Source organism: Diabrotica undecimpunctata, chromosome 1, assembly GCF_040954645.1.
Source record: "Diabrotica undecimpunctata isolate CICGRU chromosome 1, icDiaUnde3, whole genome shotgun sequence".
Lineage (NCBI taxonomy): Eukaryota > Metazoa > Arthropoda > Insecta > Coleoptera > Chrysomelidae > Diabrotica > Diabrotica undecimpunctata.
The window spans coordinates 91,970,410-91,983,582 of NC_092803.1; the positions used below are offsets into that span (position 1 = coordinate 91,970,410).

General features: G+C 31.3%; 1 protein-coding gene across 2 annotated transcripts in view; it reads right to left on the reverse strand.

Annotated features, from left to right (window-relative positions):
• The window catches only part of Sirt6 (sirtuin 6), a 336,907-nt gene that overhangs the window by 24,350 nt on the left and 299,384 nt on the right, over positions 1-13,173 (reverse strand). For both annotated transcript variants that reach the window (XM_072545222.1, XM_072545230.1), the window contains one exon: positions 6,131-6,254. In XM_072545222.1, coding sequence (XP_072401323.1) covers positions 6,131-6,254 — 124 coding nt within the window. The remainder of the gene's footprint in view (positions 1-6,130; positions 6,255-13,173) is intronic.

The window sequence follows — 13,173 nt, forward strand, 5'->3', positions numbered from 1 at the left end:
TGAAATTGCAATTTTTTGGGGAAAAATTAACGATAAGTAATATGTCCGCCATTTTCATGGCTCATTATTTAGCCCCTAAAAACTCTAAATCCAAAAGAGCGGACAGCTGGGTTGGTACAGAGCCATAAAACGGGGTCAAATGTACCACTTGCCTGCGCATTTTAGATCTCGGTAACAATTTTCAAACTGATTTTATTATGATATTTTTATACCGATTGATTTGAAAATTTGTATGCTCACTTCTGTTACTATTCTGAAAAGCGTCAAGTAGTTTTCCTCAAAATTTTCCAAAAAAATTTTCGTAAATGAAAATTTTCGTAATTTTTTGAGGTAAAATCTAATTTGTAGAATCCTTTCGATTTTCTGTCAGTTATACCAAGAATTTTTCCAATAATTTTCAAACGATTTTTCCGATAAGAAAAAAAAATTTAGAAAAACTTTAAAAATTTCGTCATTTTTCTCACTCTCACTGATGTCATCACATTCATCATCTTCGTCACTTTCACTTTCAATAATATCACATTTATTATCTGCTTCATTTTCAATCACTACTTCTCGAATTGATTCTGGCATCTGCGGTCCACTAAACCATTTGAATTTATATGTTTCATCTTCAAACTCCCAACCATGTTCTTCAACAATCAATTCTGTTGGTAATTTTTTATGAGCATTTGTCGAAATATTTGAAATATAATGGGCTCGCAGTAGATGTTGGTGTAATTCATCTTGACATGGTGGTAAGCTTGAAGCATCGAAATTTTTTAGTTTTTTTTTTTTAAAGGCTCGTTCATATCATGCAACTTATACTGCCGGTTAAATAGTGAAAATCTGACATCGTTTACTTTTCTTTTTGGAATTGTTCTCGTCAGTCCTGTTCCATATAAGTGACATATGAAAGTTTCTAAGGTTTCAAAAACTTCATTACAATCGAAGTCAGTTTCACCAAGAATTACTGATCTAAATGGAACGCGCATCATTATTATTTTAATATTTTAAAATAATAATGATGCAAAATTAATGTCCAAACAGAATTTGTAAAATTATAATTAACTAATGAAAAAAAAAATTCAATCAATTTGAAAGTTAAAAAAAATATTAAAAATATCTAAGTACAAAGTAAATTTCAAAACTTAAAAAATTGATAAGTCCACTATTAAATTCATTTTTATTAATAATTATTTGTAAAATGTTATAGGAATTCTACAAATTGAATTTTACCTATTGATAAATAGAAATAATATATTTTGTATTTGATTATTAATGTAATAATAAATCAAATTTTTCTTATATCTGAACAACCATTATTTATGCAATATAAATTTAAAAACCTTTTTATTGTAATAAAAAATAAGTAAAATTACTATTTGTTATACCAAAAATATTTAATAGTTAACATTATAAAATTACTTTAATTTAATAAAATATCAAATATCAAACATTTATTCAATTAAAAATTAATTCGTAAAATATTTATATTTAAGAAAAAAATGTGATTTGTAAAGTAAATATGACTTTAGTTTAAAAAAAAAACATGATCATAATATCATTTTAAAACTACAAAATATTCTATAAAAGATTCAGACGATGACGTAGAGTTTTATCAAATGTTTTAGAAAAGTTTTTCTAATTTTTTTTTCTTATCGGAAAAATCGTTTGAAAATTTTTGGAAAAAAATCATGGTATAACTTACAGAAAATCGAAAGGATTCTATAAATTAGATTTTACCTCAAAAAATTACAAAAATTTTCATTTACGGAAATTTTTTTGGAAAATTTTGAGGAAAACTCTACTTGACGCTTCTCAGAATAGTAACAGAAGTGAGCATACAAATTTTCAAATCAATCGGTATAAAAATATCATAATAAAATCAGTTTGAAAATTGTTACCGAGATCTAAAATGCGCAGGCAAGTGGTACATTTGACCCCGTTTTATGGCTCTGTACCAACCCAGCTGTCCGCTCTTTTGGATTTAGAGTTTTTAGGGGCTAAATAATGAGCCATGAAAATGGCGGACATATTACTTATCGTTAATTTTTCCCCAAAAAATTGCAATTTCATCCCTGTCCGCCACCCCTTATGTATCCACTCTCGCGTCCGCCATTTGGGATTTCGTCTAGTTATACCAAGATCTTACTCTGGGTAAATTTTCAGCCATATTATCGATCGTTAATTTTTCCGAAAAAAATTACAACTTCATCCCTTTATAGCCACCCCCTGTACCACGAGGGGCGTCCGCCTGTAAGGCAAAGTCTTAACCCAGTTACAATGAATACATTCCAATAGAGAAATGTCATATTACTGATCAGTTCAAAATTTCGGCTCTATCTCTTGGACTATAAGGAAGCGATAAGTGGTTTGACAGCATAATAACTGCTTGTGTATTCTAGTTTTCACAGTGATTCTATGCAACCTATTTGGGTGGAGTTTTGACTTGTTCTTGAATGAATTCAGAATCCAGCAGCCCGCTGAAGTATTGAATTTTTATAATATAATTATTTGACAACCTTTTGTTGGCCAACCACCTAGAGCGGAGTTGAGCCGAAATACATTGATTTCGTATGTTCCGTTTTAAATTCGTTCAATCTGTGTATATATATATATATATATATATATATATATATATATATATATATATATACTGCGCGTCACGAAAAAGAGGCCACCTAGAATTTTGTAAGTATTTTTCAATAACTTGTTTATACAATTTATTCTATTGTAACTAAATTCCCATAATGCAGAAACACTTTTAGCGTCTTTTAGGCACCGACAAACGGTGCCGACAGTTCGATTAAGGGTAATAGGTTTGCAAAATTAATATCAGTTTTACGACTTCGGATAATGCACGTGTTGTTTGTACCTTATTTTTCTTGGAATATGGCTATTCTGTTTTTCAAAAATCTTTCAGTAGTGTACAGTTGTTCGAAGAGTAAACTTGTGCGATTTTTAAATTAGAAACTATGGCTGAGAAATTTGCGAGATCTGTTCAAATTGTTACTTTGATTGGTAATGGAAAGAGTCCAAGAGAAGTATCCAGAAAGCTTGTAGTCGGTCGTTGTATGGTCCAAAAAATTTACCAACGATTCGTAGAGACTGGATCTCACGAACGACGACCAGAATCAGGCCCGAGAAGAATCACGACGGCCAGATAAGACCGTTCTATACAACGCACTTCTTTGCAAAATCGGTTCTTTAGGGCTAGATCAATCCAAAACCATTTTCAAAATGCTCACGGGTGGACTTTAAGCACTTCTACCGTGAGAAGTTTGAGGGAATTTGGTCTAAGGGCTCGCTGTTCAGCAACAGGACCTTTGTTAACAGCAGCACATCGACAACGCCGACTACAGTTTGCTAGAGACCACGAGCATTGGACGATAGAAGATTGGAAAAATGTTTTGTTTAATGATGAGTCCAGGATGGTTCTTTATGGCTCAGATAGTCGCATCAAAACATACAGAAGACATGGGGAACGATATGCTGCTTGTGTTCGACGAGTACGTGTTGCTGTTGGAGGAGGTTCGGTAATGTTTTGGGCAAGCATTTCATTCGAGGGCCGTACTGAACTCGTATTTATTGATAGAGGAGCGTTGAACGCACACCGATACATTACCGAAAGTCTAGACGAGCATGTAATGCCTTTTGCTGGGTTTGTCGGCGAAAACTTTATTTTTATGCAAGGCAACGCGTGGCCACATGTAGCCAGGATGGTAACGCAATATCTAGAAACTGTCGCTGTGTCAAAAATGAACTGGCCGGCTCAAAGTCCAGATTTGAACCCAATTGAACATGTTTGGGACCAACTCAAACGAAGGGTAAGAAACAGAATACCTGCTCCAATAAATCGTGAGCAGCTTCGGTTGGCGCTCATGGAAGAATGGGAAGCTTTTCCTCAAAACGACATCCAGAATTTGATCAATTCAATGCCAAATCGAATGAGGAGTGTAATTCACAATAGAGGTGGTAATACACAGTATTAATAATCACGACTTAAATGTAATTTTATAAAGAAAACATAACAAATGTACAACGTTAATTTGTTTTTTAATAAAATCATTATTTTGGAAGTTATTTTTTGACATTTTTTATTTAAAAAATGATTGCATACTGCTTCAGAACATATTCTTAAATATTACACAAACATCTAATGACAATCACTTTGTGGTACGATTCGTAAAAATTAAAAAAAGGCAAAAAATTTAGGTGGCCTCTTTTTCGTGACGCGCAGTGTATATATATATATATATATATATATATATATATATATATATATATATATATCTATATATACATATATATATATATATATATATATCTATATATACATATATATATATATATATATATATATATATATATATATATATATATAAGCTTACAACCATCCTGTATTCAAAAGAATTATTTTAGTTTAATGCTTCTAAATTCGTATATGAAATATTTTGTAATGTGATACCTTAAACCCACTAGAGATAAGGGATTATTGCCATGTGTTTCTGCCGTCTAAGATGATTTCAATCGAACCTCTTAGTGAAAATATATGCTTAATGTTTAATTTAAAATTTTAAATTTGGATTATTTTAATTGAATAAAATTAATTTATACTAATTTCAAATTCGTTACGAAGGACCATATTTAATTGTTTTCAATATTTAGGAAAATTGACAATTACTCAAATGTTTTTTTATAGATACTGGTATTCTTTTTTATGCCGAAATAAGTTAATAAACATTTTTCAATTCATTTTAATAATATGTGTGAACGCAAAATTTATAGTGTATGGTACCTGTGAGGATAAATGAATGCTTCTTTTCAGTGCACTGGACTGTGCAGAATCTTTGGACTGGCTGGACAGCGTCTATTTATATTGACGGGGTGGATGATTACACAATCTGAATATTTCCCGCACAGTGGTTATATTAATAATAAGCTATGTGTGTGCAGGCCGAATCTTCTTCTCCTCCCTTAGGTATGGGGGGCGTGTCTACAGGACCGCATTAGTTTACGTACGTAAAGACATACACACACGTTAATTAAAGCATTAAATATAAAAGAAAAATAATATAAAAATACTTTTCGATCAGGGTCGTTTAGCTCTTTTTAAGGAAAACGCTTTGGGTTCATTGATTCCTGTTTTACTTGCGATTTAGAGTAAAAATCAGAAAGTGATGACTCATCCGAATAAAACTATGTTGACTTTCAACAGACTCTTGTGATGTTGATTCTGCATTGGCGAAGAAGCTAATCTCTTAACGGCAACAGTCCTTGTAGCTAACGCCACTTGCGCATAATTTATTAGGCTTTTTGATTTAAAAGAATATTGTCTTAAACTCGTTAGCCAAAATTTCTGTTACGTGATTTTTTTGTTTTCTCTATAATGCAGAAAAACAAAAAAAAGTTTTCTAGATTCTTGGCCTGAGAGTATTATTGTACAATGACATATACGAGATTGTTTATTTTATAGAAAATAGTTTTCATATGCATTTTGCAATAAAGGTGTAAAGTTTCGTCTGTTAACCTCAAATACACACTCACTACATACATCGTGTTCATCGTTCCCGAAAACATAAGAAAACCATTGACCATGACGTATAGCTAATTTCAACAGCATTTTGTGTTATACGACTGACCAAAAAACATAGAAATCATGGTGTGGATCATGACAGACATTCCGGTCCCAAAATTTTGTAGTTCAGTGATATAGCACAGAATAAATAACAATCAGAATGCCCACTCTCAGATGCCGCCTTTGAAGTTTGTCAGCACGCGATCGCCATATTTTAAACGGAAACATACTCGGATTGAAAAATTTGTGACAAGCTACGAGAGAACTGTTAATTTAAATTTTTAGAGATTAATAATTTAGTAAATTCAAAATAATTTAATATATAGTGCATATTATGTCTATGGTTGCCGTAAATAAATTAAACCGGGTTAATTTTTCTATGCACACAAGATAAAATTTCACTGAACAGCACTGGTTCCGTTTAAAACATGACTTATTCCGTCTGCGCGAACGAGATACGCGTACTTATCTTGATAAGCAGAGTGGGCATTCTGATTTAAACATTTCCACCATATTTTTATTTTTAATAATATTTCTGAAAAAGGATATAGTATACAAATAATTTCTTACATGTTTGGTAGGTTGGAGATTCACTATAGCTACTTTTCCGCCATATTTTTTACATCGAAGAGGTAGATTACCACTAGGAACTATCTGAAGTGTGGTACCCAAACAAATATTTAAGTCAGCTAGACTAAAACAAAAAATGTTCATTAAAGTCAACATGTAAATTATATTTTTATAATCATTATAATATGAAATAGTGTTAGTTTTAAAAATATAATCTTATTTAATAAATTTACAGAAAATCTAATAGTAAAAAAATTATATTATTGATGATTTTCGTGGAAATTTTTAACATTTATTGCAAAAACAGCTAATTCAATAATAATATTGTCTTAGTAATTGATTTCATACAATGTTTTAAATCTTTTATTTAACATCATTTGTATAAGGTACTTATGTTTAGTTCAAGCTTGTAACCTAAATTTAAACTATTATAGTTTATTCGTCTTCCGGGTTTGGACCGTGTCATTTGTGAGTGACCCAAAAGTGGGTTCATCTCGACGTTTCGCTACAATTGTATGTAGCTTCTTCAGGAGAACAAAAAGAAAACAAAAGACAGGAAGATGGGTAGTTAGCAACGCTAACTCAGTTACTCAACGCAACCAGAGGCGAATACTAACTACCAAGATGGGCATTTGGTCACAGTAACTCAACTACTTAACGCAGCCAGAGGTGAAAACCAAATGCCAGGACAGGGATTCACGTCCAACAGCTCAGAACACTAACGCGTCGAGAGGCGGGGAGTGAATCCGACGATTACTCCGCTACCGCTCTATTTATAGTCGCGGTGACCTGTCGTGTCGGGACGACTCCGTGGCGCGAACGTCAAGAAGCGCGCGCTGGCCAATCATGTGGCTGCATCGTGGTAGCGCGCGCTTCTTGACGTTCTTGGCGCTTCTTGACGTTCGCGCCACGGAGTGTGCCGATACGTCCCGACACGACAGGTCACCGCGACTATAAATAGAGCGGTAGCGGAGTAATCGTCGGATTCACTCCCCGCCTCTCGACGCGTTAGTGTTCTGAGCTGTTGGACGTGAATCCCTGTCCTGGCATTTGGTTTTCACCTCTGGCTGCGTTAAGTAGTTGAGTTACTGTGACCAAATGCCCATCTTGGTAGTTAGTATTCGCCTCTGGTTGCGTTGAGTAACTGAGTTACCGTTGCTAACTACCCATCTTCCTGTCTTTTGTTTTCTTTTCCTTTTTGTTCTCCTGAAGAAGCTACATACAATTGTAGCGAAACGTCGAGATGAACCCACTTTTGGGTCACTCACAAATGACACGGTCCAAACCCGGAAGACGAATAAACTATAATTCTGACTCTGGCCGTGGAAGCCTACGATTTAAAATTTAAACTGCTTTAAAAAGTCCGATTAATGTCATTTGTCATTGTATGTCTGCACTTGACCATGGCCAGATCACAGAATAATAAACAATCAGAATGCCCACTCTGGTTAAAAAAATAGGTACGCGCAGACGAAATCAGCCATGTTTTAAACGGAAGCAGTGCTGTTCAGTGACATTTTATTTGGTGTGCATAGAAAAATTAACCCGGTTTAATTTATTTACGGCAACTATAGACATAATATGCACTATTTTATTCGTACTTTTAATGTACTACATTATTTTAAATGTACTACATTATTAATCTCTAAAAATTTAAATTACAGTTCTGTCGTAGCTTGTCAAAAATTTCTCAATCCGAGTCTGTTTCCGTTTAAAATATGGCGATCGCGTGCTGACACACTTCAAAGGCGGCATCTGAGAGTGGACATTCTGATTGTTATTTATTCTGTGGTCAGGTAGTTAAAATTGAAAAAAAGTATTGATTTTATGTATAGTGAGTATAACAAGGACATATCGATGGCTTAAACTGTAAAGTGGCTAACTTCACTTTTTAATGAAATTTAGATTATTATCCACCTGTTAAAAATAAATAAAATTTGTCGTTTGATGATGTTGAAATATCTAACATATTTACAGTTTTCTTTAATTCGCGTCATCTGTAAAGCAGCTATCCGCTTGAAGTTCAATTTGAATAATGCAAACCGTCTAACTCCTTTAATTGTTGCCATTTTAAATATATTTTGGAGGGTGTCAAGAGACAGCATTGCGCTTCAGTTTTTCATTAAAAACATATTACTTCAATTATTAATAAAGTGATTTAGTGATATAAAGGTAAGCGTATGTATTTATTTAAACACAGTTATTCTTAATAATTTGATATTTATTAACTTTAAAAACTCTTACTTGGAGTTAACTGGTTTACATTGTTAATTTGCATGTCGAATTTGGAGTTAGCAGTTTTCCATAAATAATTTTGTTAATTGAAACAAAGATGTTTTGAGTTATAATATTGTTATTGAGTTATAAATTATAAAACAGTTTTATATACCTAACTAATAACAATTATTATTTTATAAAGTAATTTTGTGTAATTATGATTGAGCAAAATTTCTTTTATTTATAGCTCTTCAGTTTACGATGTCATCCCGTTCTAACAAATATGTATCCTGGTAAAAGAACAAGATATAAAAAATAACGATAGAACATTAACATGTCAAGAAAAAACAGATAAACATTTAATCAACCAGCCAGAAAATGTTGCTAATTTTATAAATAAGTTACCTTTACTACTCATAGATCAGGAAAATATATCTCGTCAAACTGACCAAATTAATTTTCTGTTTATTGAATCCCAATTAAATAATAATAAAGTTGGAGTTAAACCATTAGGCGACTACAATATAAAGAATAATTCAAATGAAATCTCTAATCAGATTCCTTTCATCAATAATAATTTTCCGAAACCATCTTTCTCTGATGCATCATCTTCACTCCAAAATTTTGAATTCTCTACTTTAATAAATTACAATAATGAAAGTGTTATTGGATATGAAATAGAAACACAAGATACTACTGCAGTATATAGCTCAGAAAACGACTTTGATGCAATACATGAACTGAATTATAATAATGAAAGTGTTATTGGAAATGAAATAGAAACACAAGATACTAGTTTGGTATATAGCTCAGAAGACGAATTATAATAACGAAAGTATTATTGAAAAGTAAATAGAAACACATAATACTACTGCCACATGTAGCTCAGAAAATGATTTTGATATAATAAATAAACCAGGCAGTGGTAGACCTGCATCCATGCATCTAACGAAGGATTCGGTCTGGTGAACTATTCAGAAAATTCTGATTCTGACAATCAATCTGAAAATTTGGAGCCAGTAAAAAAAAAGAAGAAAAAGATGCCAAGTGGATAAATCTACTTGGGTTTATAAATAAAACAGAAAGAATAGAGAAACTGGTCAAAGATATTTTGGAAGAAAGATAACAACATTTGAAATAATAGAGTTCTGAGACCTCCTAGGACACTAAAGACAAGATGTAAATGTAAGGAACAGGACAAAGATTGTAAAAATAGATGTTCTTTGATACACAAGACGACAGACCGTACTTTTTGGGAAAAAATGACTTTGTAGAGAAAAGAATTTATTTAGACGCGTTAGTACAAATAGTATAGTCGACACGTAATTTCGTGAGAAAATTTATAGGAACCAGAGGAGTAAAATACTACTAAAATGGCAACACTGTTAGAGTTACCACTACTTTATTGAACAGTAGCGTAGATATCTAATTTTTAATTAAATAAAAGTTTTTATTTTTATTTAAGAAAAAGTTTCATTTTCTATAAAGTTTAAATAAAAAATATTGGTGTTGTTAACTTCTGTGATATATCTAGGAAGTGATAACACTAATCGACTCGGCTAAATAGAACTTATTGTAAAATAATAATACCTATAAAAAATTGTTAATAAAAGTAATTATCACATACAATTAAATAAATTTTTTATGTACAAGTATTTTAGTATACAAACGTTTTAATAACACAACTGCTCATAAGTTTTAAAACTTATGATCACATTTTATCCCTGATAACTTAGTTATTGTAATAAAAAAAAATAAAGAATTAATTTTTTAAATTATATACAGCGTATTCTATTAACAACTTTGGTTTGACACCGTGTGAGAGAAGACTTAGTATCTCAATAATTTAAAAATGGGTAATAGGTCTAAAACTTTTATGAACATCTTTTTTATATATCTAGCAGGTATTTTATAATAACCTAACCTGTACTTTGATTATTTTAAATTAAATTATGTTGTATGTTTTTGTTCTATCATGAAGTGTATTTGTACTCTATTTTCAAAGATATATAAGCAAAACGAGAATTTGTACAATTACAATAAAAATAAAGGTTTCAACTAATACCTAGTTGGAAATAAGAACTTAATAATCTACTCATAATCACTGTTATCACTAGTATCAGTTGTATCTTCTATATTTATAGTTCATTTGGTTAATGCTGGTAAATATTTAACATAGTCATTTTCCACTGCGATTACATGTTTGATTACACTTTTCCAGTTGGTTGCTGTGATCTTTGTGACTTCTCTTCTAATTAACTGGAGAGCAGTAGACAAAAATTTAGGAGCCACGTTTCTTCTTCTTCTATTACCTTTAAGTTGTGTCCATATTAACTCTATTGGGTTCAATTTACAATAGTAAGGAGGAAGTAATTGTAATACTGGGCATACCAAGCACGGTATGCCCATTACTGTGAGTACAGTTATCAACAACATATTCCTTCTGGTACTGTCTACTGTCAACAACCTCCAACAATTCCTTTTTACTATATGATGCCTCAAAGTACAAATCTTTCTCAAACAAATTCTTGAATTTGTAATTTGTTTCAAGTAATATTTGGAATTTTCTCATTAATCTTGAATAATATGATACGTTGTCCATGATAATCACACTATATTTAGGTAATCTCGGAAGAAGAGGTTCCTTTAATATTTTTTTGTAGGTATTAATAATACATCATCGATCCATCTATTTTCTCCACCGCAGTGTAAAATTATAATTGTCTGTCCTGTCATGTAGGTAAGATGTTTCTCCTATAGTCTTGTAGCAGATTGCTTTGGACACTCTGATAAACATGTTTCTACAATTGCTTCTGATTTAGACAATTTAGAACACAATTCTTCATAAACATGTTTCAGCATATGTTTGGATGGTATCATCAGAGAGGTATTGAAAATGTCGCTTACATTTTACTACACGGCTTTGTAAAGATATTCCAATTGATTAGAGGGTTCCGCTGGCTCTTCAGCTGCAGAAGTTAGTTTTATAAAAACTAACTTCTGTTTTTGTTCTTCAAAAAAAACATTAAACGTTTAAATCTATGGTTCCTGAGTTGAACTTTTTTTATACTTCATTTCCATCATATTGATAGCTGAAAGCATTATAATTGACGCTCGAACTTCTTGTGCGATATATATGTATATATATATATATATATATATATATATATATATATATACATATATATATATATATATATATATATATATATATACATATATATATACATATATATATGTATATATATATATATATATATATATATACATACAACTTCTTGTGCGATATATATGTATATATATATATATATATATATATATATATATATATATATATATATATATATATATATATATATATAGATTTTTCAAACCATGATTCACAAATTGAACCCTCCATATCCTCATGATAATCTAGATTCACGTCTTTATTTTTTTTACAGATATTAATAATAAATCGTCGATGCATCCATTTTCTACACCGCAGTGTAAAATTATAATTCTGTCCTTTATTGGGCGGTAATGAATTAGAACACTTTTTGTTATTATTCGTCCAACTTTTTTCACGGTGTCATGAATACCATACCAGGTTTCATCCAAATAAACAATATTTCGTTTAAAAATAAAGTTTAAAATAATATAAAATATTATACCTGCCTACCCAATTGTAAACCACTGGACGGTCGAAACGAAATTTATTGGGATAAACTACTTTATGGTTTCGGTTGCTCAGGCAAAAATTGTTATCTTACGCAAAGAATGCATCGATGATAACTTTATCTGAGCGACTGTAGATATTTTACCAGGCTCATCTAAATGTAAATATCGATGAGAATATTAAAACTTTGTATTATTATATACATCTCAGTCATTGATAATTTTGCAGTTAATAACTACTCCTGGTAGAGTACTTTTATTTTATTTTTTATTGTCTGCTTTTATTACAGATAAATATATTTTTACACAGTCTCACCGAAATACGAGGCGACTATACCAACTCAATGTCAAAGAGACAGAAAAAATGAATATGTTACAAGAAGATACTGTTCTGTTATATATAATTTAAGAAAAGGTGAAAAGTTAATAACTGTATCCAAAACAATGATTTTAAACACATTGTGTCTAGGAAAATGGTGTGTTTTAAACTGGAAAGAGACAAGACAAACACAAAGTGTTCATAAAAGAGAAAATGAAGAGGTAGTAAATAGTATCCCGCCCATTGAATCTAAAAAAACCAAGAAATCTAATTCTTTTGAATTGGAAAATAAATCAATGAATAAATTTCTCGATAACTTACCTACTATGCAAAAGGGCAAAAAGTACAACATACCTGATTGGTCAACTAAAAAGACCCTTTACGATTTTTATATAAACAATTGGTGCAAGGAACGTAATGTAAAAGCCCTATCTGTATGATCTTTTAATACCGCGATGGATGTAAAAAATGTGTCCCTATATCATCCAAAAACCTCGAGTCGATAGCCGTAGAAAACGGTTTGTTTTGATATTGCTTTCGGTGCGAGTTTGAAAGTGATCGCTATTGTGTTATTTTGTGAATTTGTTTAGTGCAAATTAGGTTCATAAGTTGGTATTCCAAAAAATCTAAGTATGGAAGAAAATGCTATTGGAGGTCATAGACCGCCCGATGAATTACATTCCGTCAACACGTCTGAAAAAACTAATATTGATGATAACAGGTCTGTAAATACTTTAATTGATTTTGAAAACCGGTATAAACCCAGCGATAAAACCCCATTCTTTGTATATATTGAACACAAAAATAAAAATATCGGTAGGTTATTTCCAATGAAGGTAGGACATTTTTT